This window comes from Candida pseudojiufengensis (assembly GCF_024610245.1).
Source record: "Candida pseudojiufengensis strain CBS 10847 chromosome Unknown scaffold8, whole genome shotgun sequence".
NCBI classification, from domain to species: Eukaryota; Fungi; Ascomycota; class Pichiomycetes; order Serinales; family Debaryomycetaceae; genus Lodderomyces; species Lodderomyces pseudojiufengensis.
This window is the reverse complement of record NW_026261526.1, coordinates 682,669-705,878: the sequence shown is the minus strand read 5'-3', so window position 1 is coordinate 705,878 and position 23,210 is coordinate 682,669. Positions and strand designations below refer to the sequence as shown.

The 23,210-nt window shown below is 26.3% G+C and overlaps 9 protein-coding genes across 9 annotated transcripts; 5 read left to right on the top strand and 4 right to left on the bottom strand. All coding sequences in view use genetic code 12, as the record gives it.

The window, feature by feature from the left end:
* Nucleotides 1–60: 60 nt before the first annotated feature.
* On the bottom strand, nt 61–2,343 carry HAP43 (Hap43p; the record flags this gene model as incomplete). Its single annotated transcript, XM_051756560.1, has 1 exon — nt 61–2,343. The coding sequence occupies one exon, from the start codon at nt 2,341–2,343 to the stop codon at nt 61–63; it is 2,283 nt and encodes a 760-aa protein (XP_051615610.1).
* A 1,235-nt stretch (nt 2,344–3,578) lies between these two features.
* On the bottom strand, nt 3,579–5,069 carry TIM50 (protein translocase subunit; the record flags this gene model as incomplete). The annotated part of the gene is made up of 1 exon (XM_051756559.1): nt 3,579–5,069. One exon carries the CDS (start codon nt 5,067–5,069, stop codon nt 3,579–3,581), a length of 1,491 nt encoding a protein of 496 aa, XP_051615609.1.
* A 249-nt stretch (nt 5,070–5,318) lies between these two features.
* Nucleotides 5,319–5,978, top strand: FGR39 (Fgr39p; the record flags this gene model as incomplete). The annotated part of the gene is made up of 1 exon (XM_051756558.1): nt 5,319–5,978. One exon carries the CDS (start codon nt 5,319–5,321, stop codon nt 5,976–5,978), a length of 660 nt encoding a protein of 219 aa, XP_051615608.1.
* Nucleotides 5,979–6,090: 112 nt separating this feature from the next.
* CHO1 (CDP-diacylglycerol-serine O-phosphatidyltransferase) lies at nt 6,091–6,975 on the bottom strand (the record flags this gene model as incomplete). Its single annotated transcript, XM_051756557.1, has 1 exon — nt 6,091–6,975. The coding sequence occupies one exon, from the start codon at nt 6,973–6,975 to the stop codon at nt 6,091–6,093; it is 885 nt and encodes a 294-aa protein (XP_051615607.1).
* Nucleotides 6,976–8,042: 1,067 nt separating this feature from the next.
* On the top strand, nt 8,043–9,530 carry KGF55_001929 (microtubule-binding protein; the record flags this gene model as incomplete). The annotated part of the gene is made up of 1 exon (XM_051756556.1): nt 8,043–9,530. One exon carries the CDS (start codon nt 8,043–8,045, stop codon nt 9,528–9,530), a length of 1,488 nt encoding a protein of 495 aa, XP_051615606.1.
* Nucleotides 9,531–11,767: 2,237 nt separating this feature from the next.
* Nucleotides 11,768–12,919, top strand: KGF55_001928 (uncharacterized protein; the record flags this gene model as incomplete). The annotated part of the gene is made up of 1 exon (XM_051756555.1): nt 11,768–12,919. One exon carries the CDS (start codon nt 11,768–11,770, stop codon nt 12,917–12,919), a length of 1,152 nt encoding a protein of 383 aa, XP_051615605.1.
* Nucleotides 12,920–13,942: 1,023 nt separating this feature from the next.
* KGF55_001927 (uncharacterized protein) lies at nt 13,943–14,227 on the bottom strand (the record flags this gene model as incomplete). The annotated part of the gene is made up of 1 exon (XM_051756554.1): nt 13,943–14,227. One exon carries the CDS (start codon nt 14,225–14,227, stop codon nt 13,943–13,945), a length of 285 nt encoding a protein of 94 aa, XP_051615604.1.
* A 2,226-nt stretch (nt 14,228–16,453) lies between these two features.
* Nucleotides 16,454–18,796, top strand: PCL7 (Pcl7p; the record flags this gene model as incomplete). The annotated part of the gene is made up of 1 exon (XM_051756552.1): nt 16,454–18,796. One exon carries the CDS (start codon nt 16,454–16,456, stop codon nt 18,794–18,796), a length of 2,343 nt encoding a protein of 780 aa, XP_051615603.1.
* A 1,632-nt stretch (nt 18,797–20,428) lies between these two features.
* KGF55_001925 (uncharacterized protein) lies at nt 20,429–22,240 on the top strand (the record flags this gene model as incomplete). Its single annotated transcript, XM_051756551.1, has 1 exon — nt 20,429–22,240. One exon carries the CDS (start codon nt 20,429–20,431, stop codon nt 22,238–22,240), a length of 1,812 nt encoding a protein of 603 aa, XP_051615602.1.
* Between the last annotated feature and the right edge of the window lie 970 nt (nt 22,241–23,210).

Genomic DNA, 23,210 nt, shown 5'->3' with positions numbered 1-23,210 from the left:
GACAGAATTAAAGAGTTGAAATACAAAAAAAAAGTATCATTATATCGTTTACTATTCTCATTAATTATAAACTCGTCTATCTAATTCTCTTAAAACATTAGCAACAGATTGAACTTCAACTTGCATACCTCTTGTTGTTAATTTTCCAACTAATGTACTAAAATCAACACTATTAAATTTTTTATGTCTTGATAATGTCTTATAAGCATCTGCACATGGTATAAACATACCTCCATTAGTTGTTGTAGTAGTACCACCTGGTGTTAATGGACCAGGACTTGAAACATTGTTATTGTTGTTATTTGATGATGATGATGATGCAATTAATGGTGGAGGAATTGGACTTGGTGCATTATTATTATTATTATTTGGAGTTGAAGGACCACCAAAATTTAAAGTTAATGAAGATTTTGAATTTCTTCTTGAAAGATTTGGTCTTATATTTGAATATTCATTTGATTTTGATGCAACTGTTGTACAAAATAATGTTGACATTGGATCCATTTGACATTGTTTACATGTACCTGGATTTCCTGTACATCCATCCTTTGAATTATCATTAGCGGCAATGGTTGCTTCTTCATTATTTTCTTCTTCTGATGAATCCATTTGTTGTTGTTGTTCATCTGATCTTCTTGGTATTACTGTAGGTACTGCGCCTGGTGTTAAATTTGTTATTTCTCGTATTTCAACTGATGGTCCTGGGTGCATTACTGGTAAAGACGATTTCATTATATTTGTATTTGATAAATTGTATTGTAATGGTGGTAAAGAAGTCTTATGATTATCATCATCATTATCATCATTATTATTATTTATATTGGTTTGTAAATCACCAAAGTCATCTTCATTTTCTTCAATAATTGTATTACTTTTTTGTTCATTAAGTGAAGCATTAATTCTTGCTGCTTCTTTTGCTGCTTCCCTACAAACACAAGGAGTATCATCTGAACAAAATCCACAATTTTCCATTGGTGAATTTTCATTAAATTCTGAATTTATTAAATTATCAGTTGAGGATGGTTTACTCTTTATAGGTGAAATTTTAATTGACAGTTTTCTTAATTTATTTAAATCAGGCATTGGTCTAGCTTTGGTTGCAAATTGTTTAGTAAAATCGATTTCTTTAATTTCTATATCTGAATTGGTTTGGGCTTTTCTTTTTCTTTTAAGTTGTACTGGCGGTTGAGTTTTAAATGAATTGATTTGTTCTTGTAATTGTATATCTATTTCATTGGATTTGGGTTTTGGATCTTTTAAACCAACCGATTCACATAAACATTCATCTTTTATACATATACCACAATCAAAATTTGAAGAATCTATTTCATTTGAGTTGGATGATGGTAATAATTTATCAGGTGTTGTGTTATTAGATAAAGGTGTCAATACACTATTAGATGAATTCGTATAACTTTGAGAAACAGAATCTCTTTGAATGCTATTGGTCATTGGCAGATCAGCAGATGGGGCAGGTGATATTTGTTGAAGTGAATATGATGATCCTGTAGGGGATAATGCAGTCGTTAATGGTGATGGTTGGTTATAATTATTGTTTTTATTAACAATCTGTTGTTGTTGTTGTTGCTGCTGCTGCTGTTGTGAGATAGGGTTTTGGTTTCTGATAGATTGTCTGTTCCTACTATGATTTGATTGTGCTGGCTGTATTTGTTGATATTGATTTTGGCTATGATGTTGCTGTTGTTGTTGTTGTTGTTGAGATGGCGATGATTGTTGATTTTGAAGTTGTTGTTGTTGTTGCATTTGTATTTTCATTTGATCTTGTGAAGCTTTAAACAGACTCATTTCTTGTCTTAATTGTTCCATATTTTTATTTAAGAAATTATTTTCAGCTTTTAATTTATTAATTGTATTAACTAAAGCCATTTCTTTTATATCTTTTTCTTTTTCAACTTCCATTAATTTTTGTTCTAATTCTTGAACTCTTGTTGCTCTTCTTTCTCTAAATGCTCTTTGTGCTGCTCTATTTTGTGCTTTCCTCTTAGATGCTGGAGTATCAACACTTGGTTTTCTACCTGGTTTTGGTCTTGGTGGTAAAACCCATTCTTTTGATGTCATAATTGAAGACACTCCTAATTTTATTGATGATGTAGATGTTAAAGAAGAAGAAGCTGATGTTGATGAAGTCGTTATTGAATTATGACGTGGTGGTGACATGGCTGAGTTATTATTTTGTGGTGGTGATTGTGGATTATTTGGACTTGCAATACTTCTTGGAGTTGAACCCGATGAAGATATTGAATTTGATGGTGAACCTGCATTAGCTATTGGTGATTGAGCAGTTGACTGTCTTGGAACTATGCTAGCTCCTCGAGAACTCATTAGTTATTGTGGGGTATTGGTCTTTAAACTTCCTTTTGAAGTAGTTGACTATTATTCAATATGTGTCTGGATCAGTGTTGTAAAATCAAATTTTGATTTAGCGCTTTTATTGTTTTATTATTTAGTAGAACTTTTTTTTTCAATTTAAGTTAAAATGTGTAACTAATTTTGATGAATGACTATGATTTTGGAATAGATATTGGGTGAATAAAACTCGGTAAAAGTGAATGGAAGTTGATAAGAAGTTGATGATAAGTTATGAATAGTAATTATTAAGGATATTTTACTATAATTATATTTATTTGTATTATGAATATATAAATTTGCTGATGAAATAGATAAAAATTTTTTGTACAACTATTGGTTTTGTGTAATAACTAATAAAGAATATTTAATTTTGTGAATATAAGAAATTTAAACAAATTTATGATTGGCTAAAGAATTTAATAAAGTAGTAATAACAGTTATAGTAGTAGATTCGAATTATTTAAGACGTGTTTGTTCAAGGCTTAAAGAAAAAGGTTATATCGTAGAATAAGCTTAGTCGGATTCTAATAATTTGAACCTATGAAGCGCTAACGTATTGAAATGTAAAGAGGTAATTCGTCCTATTATTTGATAAATTTCGTGGACCTTAGATTCAAAGTAATACAACCTCGAAACACGTGAATACTATCATCATCTTTACATATATAATATACCAAGACTCTATACGAGATGTAACAACTAAAAAATACTCCGCTTTTCAAGGAGCTCTCTAAACATTTTTAAATGTGTTTGATTTTTTTTAATATGAAACAAATAATAAAATCCGGTCTCGGATCAGATAAAAATTTACTTAGTATTGAAAAGGGAAAAATTAATCTTACTCAAATTTTGTATACAAGAACACTATCAGCACAATGAGAATTAGAAGGGGGCTGATGAATCCTTCTTATAGTTTTCTGAAACAATGTTACTACTTCAAAAGAGTTACTTCATTTTCTTTTTCCACTTCAATCAAATTAACATTGAATAAAATGTCAAATTTCTTTATCTTTCATTACTCCTTACAACAATTATTTATATATATACATGAGTGTTTAATCCAGTATGCTCAATCTTATCTGCTTTATATGATCTTAACCAGCATGATTATTACTGCCAGAGCTATTATATTGCAACAAATTGAACTACCTTCCATAAATCTTTTTCGCTAACTCTCCCAGTTCCCCTCAACTCAACTTCATCTATCCTTATTTCATCTGATCAACAGCTTTTTGTTTTTCAGCTTCTTCAGCAGCTCTTTGTTGTTGAACTTTAGCAATATCTTCAGGATTTGGAGCACCTTCAGTAATTAATTTATTTAAAGTTAATTTACCAAATTCATCTTTTAATTTTTGTTCTTCTTCTAAAAATTTTTTAGCATTTTCTTTTAAATATTTTTGAAAATGTTGATATTGTAATTGACCATGTTCTCTTATTATATCAAGGGGCATTTTTATATCATGTTGTGGTATACCTAATAATTTTGTTAAAAATTGAGTTGCATTTGGTTTATTTTGAGGATGATCTTTTAACCATTGATTTCTTAATATTGTTTCACGTTTTTGAAATTCTTCAACAATATTAGATTTATCATTAAAAGAATTTAATATTGGTCTAACATCTTTAACTGGTTGAGTTGCTAAATATTCTAAAAATGGTATTAAATTAATTAAATAATCATCTGGTTTACCATCCCATTTTTTAACAATAATTGAATTTTCAGGTTGTAAACTTGCTGAATCTTCATCAACATCAATCATAATAGTTTTACCTAAATCTCTATTTAATAAAGAAATATCTTTAATTAATTTTCCATCTTTATATCTACAACCTTCTCTAAATAATGCATATGAAATATAAGCATGATAAGGATCTAATTTACCAACTGCTTTTTCTGAATAAATTTGAGAATTTGTACAAAATAATACAATTTCATAATATTGTGATAAATAACCTAAAAAATAATCTAATCCTGGTCTTTTTGCAGTTCTCCAACCATTTTTTGAATCCCACTCAGAATGAATTAATAAATCATCTAATGTTAATACTAAAGTTAATGGTCTTCTATATTGTTCTGGTGCTGGTGGTGGTAATAAATTTTCAAATACAGGTTCTGAAAAAAATGTAAATAATGAACTTAATCTTTTATTTAATCTTTGATACATTAATTGTGGTGTATAACCATTATCTATTTTTAAACCATCCAATTGTTCTTGTTCCTTTGAAGAATCCCAATCTCTACTCATATAACCTAAACCTAAAATTGCTCCAATAAATGTTGATAAATAAAAATAATTTGCATATTTTTCACGTTTTATATCTTTTGAAGTTTGAGCTCTTTTTCTTCTACGTCTATTTGATTGTGATTCAGTAGATTCTGATTCATTTGTTTCTAATGGTTCAGATTCAGAATCTTTAGTATTATTGGTTTCAGATGAAGTTTTATTTTTTTCTTTTGATGGATCAATATCTTCAAATCCTGCTCTTGCTAACATATCATCATTTAATATAGATTGAGGTTTAGTTGGATCATTTTTGGAGTCTTTTTTATTCGATGATGATGGATCTTTTGATGAATAAAATTTAATTTGTTGTATATTTGATAGAAGTATACGACGAGATGTTGTATTTTGTATATTAATTATTGATTGAATTGGCTTGATTGATTTGATCAACTGTCTTGTCGTCAATCTAATCATTGTCTTGTATAATGATCTATTTGAAATATGCTACAAAAAAGTGGCAAAAAATATGATATAATATATACAGTGAATGAGTTGTAGATGTTGCAAAGTATTAAGAAAGAGAATGATTCTGAAAAATTAAAAATTTTTTATAAACCGTATTAAATGTTACACAAACATAAGATTTTATAAACTAATATCAATCGATCTAATACGAAAGAATCAATACATTCTACAACTACTTCACCTATAATTGACAAAAATATGTTAAGATCAACAACCGGAAGGCTAACCTTGTATAACACAGTAACACCTGCATCTAATAACATACTAAGAACCACACACCACACCAAACTAATAACCCCATATTTCCATCCAATCCGTCAAATATCTTTTAATCCATTAAATATAGTAAAAGCAATCCACAAAGCAAATGAAATAGATGAAAGATTTAAAAAATTAGATGAAAATACATCAACACAAGATAAAATAAAACAAATAATAGACGCAGTAAAAGATTCACCAGAATTATTATTTCAATTAAATTTTTTTTTTTATGAATGTAATAAAATAAATATTAATCATGATGATATAGAATCAAGAAAAAGATCTTTAAAATGGTGGTATATCTTTGTTTTCAAGTTGGTACCTTTAAATAATGCATTTTGGGATACTTGTTATACTTTAAATAAAGCTCAACATAAACATAAATTAAATTTTAAAAATTTAAATAATATTGGATTATTAGATCCAAAAAATTTTCCTGAGAATTTCATAAATGAATTAGGTACTGGAAAATATAATGGAATTGATTTTAGAAATGTTATAATTTTTTCATTTTCAAGACCAAAATTTAAAGAAATTAGTTTACCTAAAAAATATCAACATAAAATTATTGAGGACACAGCCAATTCTAAAGTTTGATAGAGAAAAATTCAATTTATTTTTGCATAAGTTTATTAATATATATATAAACACATTGATCATATATACATTCTCTCTTTAAAGCATAATTTTTCCATCTAATACAAAAGATCTATGGTTTTGGAATTTTTAAAGATTTTGAAATATTAGCAGAACCTTGTAAAACAAATCCAATACTAATTAAATGAAATTCAAAAGGAGTATCTTTAAATATTAAACCCAATGGTAAATTTTCATGAATCCAATTTTTATAAACTAAAAAAGCCATTATACCAACCCAAATTAAATTACTTGGTATTGGTAAACCTTCAAAATATTGAGATTTACCAGTTTTATCTTTTGGTATATTATTTACTGAAATATTAAATCTTGCTAATCTTGTTAAACCACATAATACCCAAAAAGTTAATAATAATACATCAATAGTTGTTTGAAAACCAATAGTAAAAGCTATAGTAGCTGGTGAAACACCAAAACTTATTAAATCAGCTAAAGAATCTAATTCTTGACCCATTAAACTTGATTTATTTCTTAATCTTGCAACTCTACCATCAAAAAAATCAAAAAATAAACCTAAAACAATAAAAAATTGAGATCTTGTTATATATTTTAAATCATTTGTTAAAGTATATCTTAAACATGATATAATTGAATAAAAACCACTAAATCCATTCATTAAAGTTATAAAATCAGCCATATGTAAATTTCTAATTAAACTAAAATGTCTTTGATCATTTATAAATTTTAAATATTCAACTTGTTCAGGTTTTGGAATATCTTCTTTTGAACTTAATGAAAATAATGATGAAGATCTTCTTAATCTTAATTGAGGATTTTTTGTAGAAGAATTTATTGATAATTCTTGTGAATCATTTAAATCTATATCTGAATCTGATATAATTGCTGATGATGAATTTTGTGATTGTGATGATGGAGGTGGTTGATTTGCATCAATTGATGCCAGTTTTGATGTTTTTGAATATCCTGTTGATGACATTTCTCTATTGTAGTGTTTGTAAATAAAAGAAAGTGGGGGCGGTCCAAATAAATATTAAATATAGAATAATTGATTCTTATCAACTTTTTTAAAAGTTTATTATGGAAATTCAAAGTAATATATTAATTTGTAAAATCAGCTATCAATTGATTGAATGAGACCAAAATTGTTGAGATATATATAGTTGATCAGCTGAAATTTGAAAACGTTGAAATTTCAATTGAGAATTCTTGAAGCTGTTCTTAATAAGTAAGTAAGTATGAACTCTTATATCTTTAATATTGCTATAATAATGACTGTTTAAATTTGTTAAGGCTGTAACAGCAGCAGAAAAAAATTCATTCGAGACTTACATGAAGTAATTGGTAGCCTTAGGCATAAGAATTTCACAAGGTAATGGATCTATTTGGCTTTATAATAATTAATGTATCAGATATAGACGAGATGATTGATGATTCATATTAAATTTTGGGACGATCTCGTTCAAGAAATTTCTTTTCAAACGGTCTAGATACCCATTTAAGAGTTTAAAACATTTTGATCAACGACAGCGAACCAGAGACTCTCAATTGCCTAAAAGTTGTAACTCCATCAATAGCTGGCTTCTAGGTCATTGACTAGTTAGTTACTCAATTCATAAATCAATATATTATTTGACACTCATACTGTTCTAATAAAATATGTTTGAAATACGTTTCAACATATAACACCAAAATTATAATAAATTACGATTGTGTAATATTTCATTTTATTTTTTTTGTTTACATTTTTTTGTAATTTATTTTTATTTCATGATCTTATAACATAACAGAATCAACAATTTACAACCACCAACAAACTTATCATATTTTGAGGCAACTGAACCATAAACGAGGTTGAGACACCTGAAATATTGTAGAATACCACAACTATCCAATAGAACATCATTTCAGCTCACTCGAACTGAGAAATATAAGCCTTGCATTATCAACAATAGTTTGGCAACCAAAAATAAATAAAGAGAAAGGCAACCACATAACTTCAAATAACACAACTTTCTCATCAATACCACTAAATTATCAACAAAAATGGTCATCGGAGAATCAAGAACAGAATTATTACAATGGTTAAATACCATATTAGATTTAAATTATACAAAAATAGAACAATGTGGAACAGGATCAGCATTTTGTCAATTAATGGATTCAATACATCAAACAGTACCAATAAATAAAATTAAATTTAATGCAACAACAGATTATGACTATAGACATAATTGGAAAATTTTACAATCTGAATTTAATAAACATAAAATTACAAAAAATATTGATGTTGAAAGATTAATTAAATGTAGATTACAAGATAATTTAGATTTATTACAATGGTTTAAAAGATATTGGAATGAAAATAATGATATTAATTCTAATTATGATGCTATATCAAAAAGAAAAATAAGTTCAAGTCCTCATAATAATTTAAAAAATGGTAATAATAATAATGGTACTGTGAATAACAATACAGTAACTCCAAATAGTAAAGCTAGGACATTACCATTAGGTTCAAAAGATCATCATCAATTAAATCAAAGTCATTATGTAAACAGCACTAATGGGAAATTAAATAATACACCAAGTGAATTAGAATCATCAAATTATACAAGTAGTAATATATCAAATAGAGTTAGACCAAGAAAATCTTTAACTCCTTCAACATCAAGAATTACAACACCTATACATCATAGAACTTCAACTTCACGAAAATCATCAAATAATAATTTAAATGTAGAAAAAAGAATAAATTCAAATTCAAATTCAAATCAGCAAGTGTATAATCAAAATGTTGTAAGCAATGGCTTTAATCATAACAATAATAATAGAAATACATTTATTGAATCTGATAATTCTAGAAGTACAACAATAAATGGATCTCATGTAAACAATCAAAATGGTTTTAATCATCAAACTTCAAATTATCAAAACCAACAACAACTACAACAACCTTCTCAAATTCAACAACAATTAATAGAACAAAACCAACAACATCAAAAAGAAATAGAATTATTATTAAATGATTATAATCAATTAAATAAAGAATATAATCAATTACAATTGAACCTAAAAGAAACAGAATTAAATAATGAAACATTACATATTCAAAAAAATTTTTATTTTAATAAATGTAGAGATATTGAAGTTTTAATTCAACATTTATCATCAACCACCACCAATGGAACAAATGATGAAATTTTAAATAAAATTGATTTATTTACTTTTATGAAAAAAATTGAAGAAATTTTATATGCTACTGAAGAAGGATTTGCTAGTAGTAGTAATGATGATGATGATGATGAATTACAATTAAATAATAATGGGACTAATAATGGGAATAATGTTAATGGATTTATTAATACTTCTAATGGTATAACTAATGGTTCAAATAGTGCAAATGGTATTAACAGTGCAAATGGTAATCATAGTAATAATCAATTTTTACAAAATGAAATTATAAGTACTAATGAAAGTAGTGATTTAAATCAATTTGAATCTGATAATATGTTAGATACAGAATCTTTTTAAAGTACTTGAAAAGATATACTTTTGGGATTTAGTTGTTAAGAAAGAACAAAAATAGGTTTAATTATCTTCATATGTAGTGGTTTTTGCTTCTATTAGTATTTCTAATAAATTCAATATACTTTCAGAATTACTTTTCTTCTATAGTAAGTGTCCCAATTCTTTTCTCCTTCGATCAAAGTCATTTATACCTGCTGCTTCATCCTAATAAAAGGAATTAGCCTATGCTGTTGTTTTGTAAAGGTTCTAGGCTCATTTAAATATAGGTCAGGATTAATATCATCAATAAATCATTTGCCAGAAGGTAATTTGATGGATATTTCTTGATGATTTCAACGGATTCAAAAAGGTCCCCTTCCATTTCTCATCATCTTTAGGATGAATAGGTTTTTATATCCTTTAACGAAAAATGAATTAACTTGAGTCAATGCATGCAACTTAAATAAATCCCTTAAGTTCTGTTCTTCAATAGTCAAATCATGGATCTACCTAGCCAGAATTGGAAGAATATGTCATGAGCTACAACGGCTGCGTCATGAGCTAATTGACGTTGTAGCTCATGATACATTCTTCGAATTCTGGCTAGGTAGATCCATGATTTGCCTACTAAAGAACGCAAAATCAATAACCTATATTATGATTATGAGAACATCCACTTTAATGATAGGTCTTGATTAGATTGTTCAATTTCTTGAGGTAATATAAGTTTCAACATCTTGAATAATGTTTGAAAATGTAAGGTAAATTGAGTTAGTTGGAACAAGTCGAAAAAAAAAATGTGTAATTTTATTTTCGGTCGGACTTTAAATTTATTTTTAATCCGATCAAAAAAAGTTTGTTCAAATTTATTATTTTATTAGATTATCTACTGATGATCTCATACTAAAAGTATATTAGAAACTGGCCCCTTTTAAAATTAAAAATATTTCCAACTGTTGCATTTTTTTTTCCCTCATATTTTATACATTTTTTAAGTTTAGGCTGAAGATAGTACTGAACTTTTGCCTTTGTTATACTATAGGAGTAATTATTCTCACTATTGATGGATAGTTTTGATGAAAATTTATTGCCTATATTTATGGGATAAAGTATTGTAATATTCAAACTTTCAAAAGGACAAGTAATGAATACCTTGAATTTTGAAACAAAATAGTCATAAGAAATGTTTAAATGTATCTTCAGTTAGTTTAATTTTATATCCCTCTCTCCTTGTTATGTTTATGATTTCCTAATTATTAATTGATTAATTATTTGAGATAATAAAAATTTAATAGACCTTTGTGTTAATACATATCTTCAATTAATCACTCTCAGTATGTAAATTTACAATTATTATACATATTTTCTAGATTCATATTAGGTCGATGGAATTAATGCAATTGGTATTAATTCATTCGAGAGTTATACGTACTAAACTATTCTACCAGCAGTAAGTAGAGTGTGTATATTTAATTAGTAGTAATGTAAGATTACTTAAAAAAATAATTTATTTTTAACAATAAAAAAAAACTTTTTATTACACAAAAGTAAAATTTATACTTAATTAATTATATTTAATTATTAACCATCTTAAAAATGATTATTATTATGAATTCTATAAATAAAGAATTGAGCCAAACAAAGGTACTTATGAGCAAAGGCAACTATTTCTATTTAAACTTTTACATTGGCTAGCAACACGTACTCCTTTCAATGTGGTATGCTCGTACGCTGGAGTAACTCATCTCTATTTTACCACTACCAGAACTGGTTTCAAAATTAATTTTTTTTTTTTTATTTTTATAAATTTTAATTTTTTAAACTTTAAATTTTTTTTAATTTTCTTTCTCCAACAAACAACAAAATTTTTTATTTTTTTTTTTCAATCAATTAGCAACACTTTTTTTAAAAATTGAATTATCACCACTTTTTTTTACTCATTAGTTTAATTTGGTTACTATTACTAATTTATGATATAAACTTTGAGATTCAGTAGACTAAAGTATACACAACAGAGAAAGAGAGAGAAAAAGAGACTTAAAATCACTAAGTTTTAGGAGTAGAAAAAATACAGAAAAATCTAAATTAATTAAAAGACAGATATCATAAATTATAGATACATCCTAGAAAAAGTAGAAGAAGACAAAAACTACAGAAAACCTAAATATACTGAGTCAATAAAAGGATATCCTATAATGACTGCAAAAACTCATCATCAATATAATTATAATAGAAGAAATTCAAATAGTATTCCATATCAAATGCCTATAAATTTAGATCATCATAATCATAATCATAATCAACAACAACATTCACCAATACTTCATCATCAATACTCTCCACATCATCATAATGTACATCCTCAATTACCACCAATTTCTCAATTACCTCATCAATTTCCTCATCCTCATCAAATACCAAATCATCAACATTCACACTCACACCCACATCATCATCATCAACAAAATTCTTCTATATCATCATTGAATTCAATTTCAAGTATAAAACAAAGTCCTCAAATGCTGCCTAATTTTTCAACTTTTTCAGTAAATAGTTCAATACAAACAACACCACAAGAACAACATTTTCCAATATCAACGAATCAAAATCATTTGAATTCTCCAATGTCTACGACAAGTACCTCACAATTTCAACAACAACAACCTCCACAACCACCACAACAACAACATAATTATTATCATAATAGTATGCAGAGTTCAAATAATGGAACTTCTTTACCTACAATTCAACAACAAGCACAACAACAACAACCAAATCCACAAGTATTAAATCTAAAAAAAGAAATCATTGATGAAGATAAAGATAATTCTTCAACTTCTCAAGATATATCATTATCATCAGCTATATCATCACCACCAACAACAGTAAATAATTCAAACACACCATTAACATCATCTTCTCAATCAATTCAACATAAACCTCATTCAAATTCAAATTCGACTCCTCAATCACAAACTCCTATTAATCAAATTCAACATCATGAAATATTACCAAAATTATCAAGAGAATTTGTAGTTAGAAGAATAAGTGAAGGAGAAACAGGTAGAGTTAAAGAAGATATAAGATGTGAAGCATGTGGAAAAGGTTATAAACATATATCATCATTAGCAAAACATTTATGGGAACATACTCCTGAATGGAATGTAACAAAAAAATTATTAATTTCAAAACATCAACAAGTACAATTATTAGAAGCTGCTTCTATATTAATTGGAATGAATGAAACTACTAGCTCAAAGAATAATAATGGAGATGTTTTAATGGATTCTTCTCCTGATTCTATTGATTCTCATTCTCCAAATTCTTTAAATTCTGAAGATATGGTTAATGTTGTTATCAATTCTATTACAAAGGATGATGAAAAAAATCATAAACGTGCAACAAGTGTTTGATTGATAGATAAGGGTATATCTCAATGGGTTTTTTTTCAAACTTATAATTTCATAATCATGATAAATCAAAGAATTTCATTTTCATTTCATTTCGCATATACCTTATATATAGATATATTTTATTATATATTATTTACCAAAAAAAAGATTATTTAAATACACACAAAAAAAAACTTTTTTTAATATTTTGATGAATAACTTGATCTTAGACTTTATTATTTATTGAACTTCTAATAGTATCCTATGCAAACAATCATCACAGGATTATTGTACTCTCATAGACAATTACAATAATTGTTTCTCGGAGTCGGATAAATATACACAGCAGCACATAAGCGCAAATTGGAGCTACCAAATACTTCTTCAAAAAAAAATCAAATCATCACCATTTGAAAACCAATTCACCTACAACTTCTTTCTCTTTTCTCTTTTCTCTTTTCTCTTTTCTCTTTTCTACAAACAATCAAATATTAGATTGAAAAGTTTCGATCAGATCATAAAAAGTAAATGTGTTATTTTTTAATCTTTACTTAATTAAGCAAATGATCAAATACCTTTTTTTTAGATTATCCGTGTTGGATTTAATCATTAAATGCGAAACTTTTAAATTTTTTTACATTTTTAAAAGGTGGATATTTGTAGAATAAATAGCTAAATTGTGCATCATAGTACATCAGAAATCGGTTTATTGAGATCATTGGTCTTAATTTCATTTAGGGATATCATAGATGTTCTTACTAATTTCTGGTGTCTCCAAGAACACATACATTTTTTATAACATTTCAAATTCATTTTAATATTAATTTTTTGATTTAATATCTTAATCGTTATTAGTCGTAGCTATTTACATTTTCTCATTAATTAATCTATTTACATGTCCCTTTTAATCATAATTCGTTAAACATTTCCACTTCCTCATCATTAACATCTACTTGTCTTAATTTCATTAACTCAACCATTATTAATAAAGCATTTCTCTCCAAAATTGTTTTGAAGAACCAATTTATCCTGTTTTCATTTCATTCATTTCTCATCATCCACACCACGAATAATTTCATCATTTAATGGTTGAACTTTCAAATATTTAGCTTTTAATTCATTTTGTTGTAATTGTTCCAATTCATTAGCTTTTTGTTTTGCTGATTTTTCTTGTTGTTCTTGTTTTTTAGCTAATTGTCTTGCTGCATCTTTTATTGGACCTTGTCTTAATGCTGCTCTTTCTGTTTGTTGTGAATAATTTATAAATATAAATGCTCCTGTTGCAAATAAGATTGATGCTCCTAGTGTTACTTTTGATGCTGTTGACATTAGACTCTTTTTTGGGGAAAAGTTTTTGATGATTCTAAAATTTGGAATGAGAATTGATAGTGATAGAGTTCATAGAATATGGATCGTATTTTCATTTTTCAGTTTTAAACTTCGTACAGGTTTACGTGCGAAAGTGTTAACTCTAGGACGAACAATTTTTTTTTTGATTTGAATGAAGTACGTGACAAATTGAGTCTCAATAACTGAACAACTATTCCATTTCCCTCAATCAGCAACACTATCCAGAACAAAAATGTAATATTAAGTACATTTAGTATTATGTAAATACAACTATCAATTTATTTGATTTAATTTTAGTTTAAGATTAAATATTTTTAACTTTTCTGGATGGCTCTTCCACCCAGGATGGGGATATCTTCGCTGAAAAAACTCAATGTTCTTATTTCGGCTTAAAGCAATAGTTGCATTGTAGAGCTTTATGGAAGTCAAAATTTTGAATGCGATTTGTATTAGGAACTTTTCGGTGAGTCTTGTTCCTGTTTAGTGATAATGAATTTTATCAATTCGAAAGAAGTCTGAGGATTAATTTTTGGATTGGAAAAATTTCGGAAGTACTAGAAAAGGAAACGTAATATCATAAAGTATAGTAAAAACAAAGGTGAGTATATAGTCCCGACTAAGTTTAGATTAATAATAGAGAATCATTATATGATGCCTCTAGTATGAAATCATGGGGATTAGTTTTAAAGGCAAAAACAAAAAACTGAATTCACATTCTTTATGTTGTTTCAGATGTCAAAAAAAAGAGAAAATCTTTTGTTGTGAAACACACAAAAATTTGAAAATTTGTAATCGATGATAATTGCAGCTAATTTGAATTAATTGGATATGGTGTCCAGATTTAATGACGTGCTCAGATACAAGCTGATTGTCTTTTCTCTACAATAATTAAAACTTAACATAGATGTCGAGGGTATCTAATTTTCAAAAATTTTGTGCTAAAACAAAGTTAAAAAATGTTGACCTTAATAACTGAATTAAATAAAGTAAAACCAAAAAACTACATCTTTTAATCCTCGTAATATATTTAATTTCAAGAATTTTGAAAAGATAATCATAATAAACTTCAAACTTCCTCAGTACATTCAACTCAGTGTTTCCTTCCATGTTGTTTCCTCCAAAGTTGTAAGTCGTAAAATTAACATCCATACCTCAATATGTATTTGAGCATACTTAAACTACTTACTATCATATTTGTTAAAAGTTGAATAGGTGAAAATTCAACACTACTGTACAAAGTATTTGTTTTAATGTTGATACAATCTTTGTGAAAGTATTGATAGTAAAATTTAAATCAAATTGATACTGGTATAATTTTACTAATATTTGTAAGTACTTAAAAATTAATTGAATCTCGGAGATAATCGTATTCTAACTAGAATCGGATTAAATAATATCTTCGTTATTATGTAAATCATCAATCAAATTCATCAATCAAATACATAATACAAAAACAACATATCACAAAAACTATCTTATAATAAAATATTTCTATAGTTTTATAACTCATGATTTGAAAAGATATAAAGAGTTGATGATCTAGAGAACTAATTTGATGAACTTTGGTATCTTGTAAAGCACTTTTACTTTTAATTGTTGAATACATACATACCATTGCTTTGTATATGACATTGTAAGTATAATATCCATGGTTAAATAAATTTGAAGTCAGGGACTTTCTTTTTTTTTTTATTTGGTTTGCTAGTTTAAATTTCCGGATGTTAACGAATTACAACTAATGTTGTATTACTATAATCTTTACAGTTGGTTCAGTTCCCATGAGCTAAGGTAACTTCTTGTCTTCTATTTCTACTTCAACATATCTCTCTTCTTCCCGCTATGCGCTCAATTACTTTTTCTAAATATTTTAATCCAATGATTTAAATGTTTATTTAAATTACAATTTTTTACAACCAAAAGTATCACTAATAAAATGGTAACACAAAATTATAAAAACTAATTTTGAATTGAAAGTCAACAAACCAAAAAAGTATTATTGAAACAAATCAATCAACTCATTCAAACAAAGCATAAGAGATATACATACCACTTGGTTCATACTTAAAACTATATGTACAAAATAGTAAGTTAAATTTGGAAAAATTGAAAAGAATTGCCTTTAACATCACAAGGTCAAGTCATTAAATTTTACATTCAATAAGTCAATTGAATCATCATACACTCAATTCGAATGTAAATGATAGAATGAGTTCAAATTTAACTGATCATGAAAGTTCGACAAATATTGAATCTAAAACTTTACCATCAATAAATCATTCATTTACAAATCATCAACAACAACAACAATTTCAAAATCAAAATCAAAAAAATGACAACAATATTAACAATGATAATTCATTTAACAAGCCACAAGTTTCAAATCTAACAAAGACATTGTTATCATCTACTACCACTCCTTCAGCAAGCGTTCCCACTACCACCACTGCTACTACTACAACTAGCGATAATTCAAATGACAACGTGGCGAATCATCTGACAACAGATTATATATCTGGTATACATTATGATGATAAAAATAACAACCAAAAATCTAATACAACTCCAAAATATAATGGATCATTTCCTCAAAATATTCCAAATTCAAATAACTCTTTTAATTATATACCATCATCACATAATACTCCAACAGTAGTTGGAACTTCATATACTTCAAATCATTCTTATAATGCTTCATTGCCATCAACTAATAATTTTATATCTCAACCAATACCTTCAAATTCTTCTTTTCATAATGATAATAATAATAATAATAATAATCAACACAATATAAATCCACCAAGTTCTGTATCATCAAGTTTTAAACCAAATTCTTTAACTCAACATGCATTACCTACAACAAATGTTTATACTGATACAGTTACTTCATCTTCTTCATCATCATTACAAAATAGAAATAATTTTCCTTCAATAACAAAATTTACTCCTTCACTGTTAAATCAAGGACAACAACCACAACAACAAACTTCTTCATTTTCTATCCCCAATACTTATCAACCCCCAATGGTTTATCATCCTACACAATTTGGAAGTAGTGCATCTTCATTACAACATACTCAACAACAAAGGATACCTAGTTCATTACCAACAAACCCATTATTTAGTCAACAATCTTCAGTATTAGATCAAAATCAAAACCAACCACATCAACAACAACAACAACAACAGCCGCAATATGTTAATCGACTTCAACAAATATTGTCTCACGATAAACAATCAAGTAATTCTTTACCAAGTTTGGGTACTATACCTATATCACAAGATAAGAACAATTTCTCACAACAATCATCACAATTTCAAAATCAAAACCAACAATTTTCAGAACAAAATAAACAAAATCAAAATAAATCACAACCATATATACGTCCAGAACCTGATCATTATCTTACATATAATGAATTTTTACAACAGCTTAATAAAAAAGATCAATTAGAAAATGGTACAAATTTTGAAGAACATTTAAATATAGTTGATTTCCCAGTAAATGATCTTATTATAATGTTATCATGTTTATTAACTAAAATAATTGAAGCAAATGATAAATTACATCCAAATCATTTTGAAAATACAATTGCAATAAGACAAAAGATAAAAGAAGAAAAAAAAATAAAAAAATTACAACGTAAAAATAAACAAAAAGAAATTAATCAAGGTTTTATAATTGATCAAGATAAAATTGAAGATGATTCACAAACGGCAAAAAATGAAAATTCAATGGATGAAGATATAAATAACGAAAAACAAAATTATAGAGTTGATGAAGATGAAATTGATGAAGATCATGAAGAAAATGATGCAAATCATGAAGATAATAATAATGAAGAAGAAGAAGATGAAGGAGATGAAGAAGATGATGAAATGAAAAATAAATATTTAGCTAATGTATTAGCATTTCATGGTACTAATGTTCCAGGTATATCATTACAAGCATATTTAGCAAGAGTTTTAAAATATTGTCCAGTTACAAATGAAGTATTTTTATCATTATTAGTTTATTTTGATAGAATTGCAAAAAAAGCCAATAATTTAAATCAAAAAAGAAAAAATCAAAATTATAATAATAATCACCAGCAAAATAGTAATTCAGAAGAAAATCAATCAAATTCATCAATTGAAGCAGAACAATTATTTGTAATGGATTCATATAATATTCATAGATTAATAATAAGTGGAATAACAGTAAGTTCAAAATTTTTTTCAGATATTTTTTATAAAAATTTAAGATATGCAAAAGTTGGAGGATTACCATTAGAAGAATTAAATTATTTAGAATTACAATTTTTATTATTATTAGATTTTAAATTAATGATTAGTGTTGAAGATTTACAAAATTATGGTGATTTATTATCAAGATTTTGGAAAAGAGAACAACAACAACAACAACAACAACAACAACTGCAGCTGCAACAACAGCAACAAGGTCAATCTACTCAGTTTAATCCTCAACAAACTAATCAAACTCCTACTGGTAATAGTGGTAATGGTGAAGAACAAAACATTCATCAAACAACAGGTGAAGTTCAAGGTTGAATGATCATTAAACAACTTGTTAAGTTCAAGGTTGAAGAATAAAATTCATATTTCAAAACTTTATATTTTGTTTCTAAATTGGTGTTATAATGAACTATATGTATCAATGTCCTTATTTGATCAATCTTGAACTAGTGTTCTATTATATATATTCGTTTTGTTTCCTGAAAAGTATTAATACATGAAAAATTTAATTTAATATTGATCAATAATATTAGTAATATGTAAATCAATTTCTTATAATTAATTCACAATAAATATATGTCTAAGAATAACCGTTTTCTTGAATTGGATATAAATCCGAGACCTAAGTTAAGACAAAAACAGTAAGAACAAAATGATGAGCTAGCCTATTAGCAGATCATTGAATAGTATTTATTTGTAACGATTACAATAGAAGAAGAAGTGGCTAACCGTTATGAGAACATTTTTGAAAATTACTTAAATAAGTAATGTTATTGTTGTTTTGTTTTGGTTATGTATAAAATTTAGTGGCTTAATTTTTATAATTGAAGTCTTTGTTTTTTTCCAGTTCTCTATCTACTTTTTTTTTTGCAACAACCATTATCATGAAGCATGGTTTGATCTATCAAATTGTGTTACCTCGTGGTCTCGATTGGATAAGACGGGACTATAGAGGAAATTCTACCAAAATTTTGAAATTTTCATTCATAACATAGAAGTGATGTTTTTACAACAAAAGAAAATTCAGTGGTTAATGTGATCAAACATTTTCCATCATTGCATTTCTAAAAGTCTTTTGACTTGAAATCAAGGAAGCTAAAAAAATCACATTATAAATTTAACTAGTGCATTGATCATGTTATCGGTTTTAAAAAATGATTGTTTTTTATTGAACAATAAACCGGTTATTCAATAATCATATTTGGATTTAAAATTAAAAATTAAAAGTTTTAGTAACTACCCCAATTAACCCAACTCAGAATGAATTAGACAAAGTTAGACAAATTAATCAACTTATATCCCATCACTCATGTTTGTACTGTATCAATCTAAGCTAGCTTAAATATCTTGATTGAATCACATTTACAAAGCCTTGTCTTTGATTTACCTATTCGTTTCTTATTATTCGAACTTATGACATATCATATCAATTACACAAAAGTAAGATTACTTAATATACATAATTTATTACCCCTTAAGGCATAAATTAAAATTTATACCGATCAATTGCAATATACTGTAAGTTAATTCATCTTTTGATGTGTTTAAGGGAGGCTTTAAATTTAAAGTTGAATGCAATGTAATTCTAAACAACCACTATTGATATCACTAATTTATATAAAATATTAATGAAATATTGTCTCCAACTTGAATCTAAAAAAGTTTATTTTCATAATTTCTTATCATACGAGCTTAAATTTCGCGAGTTTCATAATTTTATCATTACAATTGCAATCGAATATAATAGATCAAATTTCATCCTTATATATTTTTCAATTGGATTTTTCAATTTTTACTCAGTTTAATGCGTTAAGTCACTATTACCGGCAACTACTATCTTACATTCTTTCAATTTTACAGATTGCATTTCACATAATCAATAAAAGTTAATTCCTTCGTTAACGTTTGTTTGAAAATTTATACCCCCCTAGTTCATTACAGTTAGAAATGGATATTAATTCAATAATTGATCAGTATCTAACATCTTGGTATCCAACATCAATTCCAACAACAACTACATCAATAAGTTATATAAATCCAACATATATTGAAGGATTAAAAGCAACAGCATTACTGTTACAACAAGAATTAGCTACTCAAACTAATTCAATTTCATTATATTTTTTATCAAGAAATGCAAGAGCTGCAGCAGCTTCATATACAATATTAAGTAATCAACAAGTATTAAATAGTATAACACAAACTTACGATATTTCAACTACGACAACTGCAACAGAAACAATTTTTAATTCAGTTGTTACAGAAACTTTAACTCGTACATTTGAAGAAACTTCAACTTTATCAATAGATTTATCACAAATTACTGATGAATTGGTAAATTCAACTTTATTATTAAAAAAATTAGAATGGGATTCAAATTTATATGCTATAAATATTTCAATTCCTTTTAATTTGTTGTTCACTATACTATTTATCATTTTAATAATATCATATATATCAATAGGTATATTCAAAAAAGGTAAAACAAAATATTTTACAATTTGTATGATATTAGGTTGTATATTAGAATCAATTGGTTATATATGTAGAACAATAGCTCATTATAATTGGTCAAATCCTAATTTATTTGTATTACAAGCAATATGTTTAACAGTAGCACCAGCATTAATAATGGCATCAATTTATTATTTATTATCTCAATTAATTATAATTTATGGATATAATTATTCAATTATAAAACCAAATTATATTGCTTGGATATTTGTATGTTTTGATGTTGCAAGTTTATTTATTCAAAGTGGTGGTGGAATATTTGCAGGTATTGCTTTAAAAAATTTTGAAAATACAATTTATGGAACTCATATAATGGTTAGTGGAATGGCTTTTCAAGTTTTATCAATGAGTTTATTCTTGATTTTCTTATTTAATTTTTTGAAACGAATATATTTTAATTCAAGAAATGTATCATTTAATGTTTTGGAGTTTTTTCAATTATTGGGAAACACTTCCAATGGTGAAAGAATACGACAAGATTCCAAACTAGATAATAAATATGATTCAAATTATCAAAATTTAAGAAATAGGAAATATTTCAATTATTTACTTTTAATGATTTTAATTTCATCTTTATGCATTTATATTCGATGTATATATAGAGTAATTGAATTAGTTGAAGGTTGGAGAGGGTTTTTAATTACTCATGAACCATTTTTATTAACTTTAGATGCATTAATGGTATTTTTGGGTTGTGCTATATTTGTACCTTTCCATCCAAAACTTATAATGGGTAATGAATTTAATATATCAGTTAGAAAAAGTTTGAAATATATTAATGAAAAAATTAAAAAGGAAAGTATGATACAATTTTATAAAGAAGATAGTATTGATAGTGAAATTAGTTATTACAATAATTTTAAAAAGAAATCAAGTATTGATAAAGAAGTTCATTCAACAAGTACATTATCTTCGGGAACTACATTCAATAATATACTATCTACTCCCGAAAGAGCTCAAACCTCCAGAGATCACTTTAATCATAACCCATATGAACAATCAAATAATTATAGATACTACGAAACTAATAATCAACAACAAATTTATTCACCAAAAGAGAATTCAAACAATGTAAAAAATAATAAAAAAAGTGAACAATCATTTAATAGTAAATCAACAAACAATAAACAAACACGTCAAAATTATTTTAATCCATATTTAAATCCAACGAAATTTGCTCATTATAATTCATATAATAATTACAATTCACAATCAAATCAAAATATAAAAAAATATGAGAGTTGACATTGAATATAAATGTGAAAATTAATTATTTATTATTTATATAGCTTTATAGATTGTTTGATATACCCCAATTAAAAGTTCACCATTTTTTGACCCTTATTTTATCTTTATATCGATTTATTTTTTAGCTCTTGGGATCCAATCTGGTAAATTTTTAACACAATATTTACCACAACATCCACAATTTTGATAAGTATTTGAATCAGTTTGTTTATCTTGAACAATTAATGATGGATGATAATTTGTGGTTGATGATGTAGTTGATGTTGATGTTACATCATTGGCCGTTGAAAGTTGTGATTTTGTAAAAGTATATGAATGTAGATTTGATGTTAAATTTGACATTTTAATTGACATTTTTCTTATCTCTTATCTTATTATTTAAAACATTATATGGTGCAAGTAATGGAATGGAAATTTGAAAGAATTGAAGATTTGATTTATATTCTACATGAAAACGACAAAAAATTAGTCATTAAGTTTTAAAACGAGTTATTTATTAAGCTTTTATAGAAATTTGTTCTTATCTTGTTTTATAATCACAAGATCACTAAATATTTTATTGATAAGCAATATTATTATTAATTTATTCATTTTTAGTTATTGTTGCAAAATAAGAATACAAAAAGGAAATGTGAAACTTTATTAGTTACACAAAATCTATTTTTATCTGTTATCTTATCTATTCAAATTTTGTAGCCGATCAATCATAAGTAAAGGTTTGATTTTGATACAATTGAGTCATTTCAGAATCCAATGAACATAGCCAAGTCTTTTCATCTTTCATAATTTGTTGATTTCGTTATTTAATAAATTCACATCAAGTTTTTGTTCTGTTGCCAATTCTTTCCACATATCATTGAACTACATGTTGTTAGTAAATCAAATCAAAACGTGAAATATTCCATGATTCAAACATACTTGTCTCATTATTTTTTCATGTATAAATTTTGAAAAAACAATTCCATAA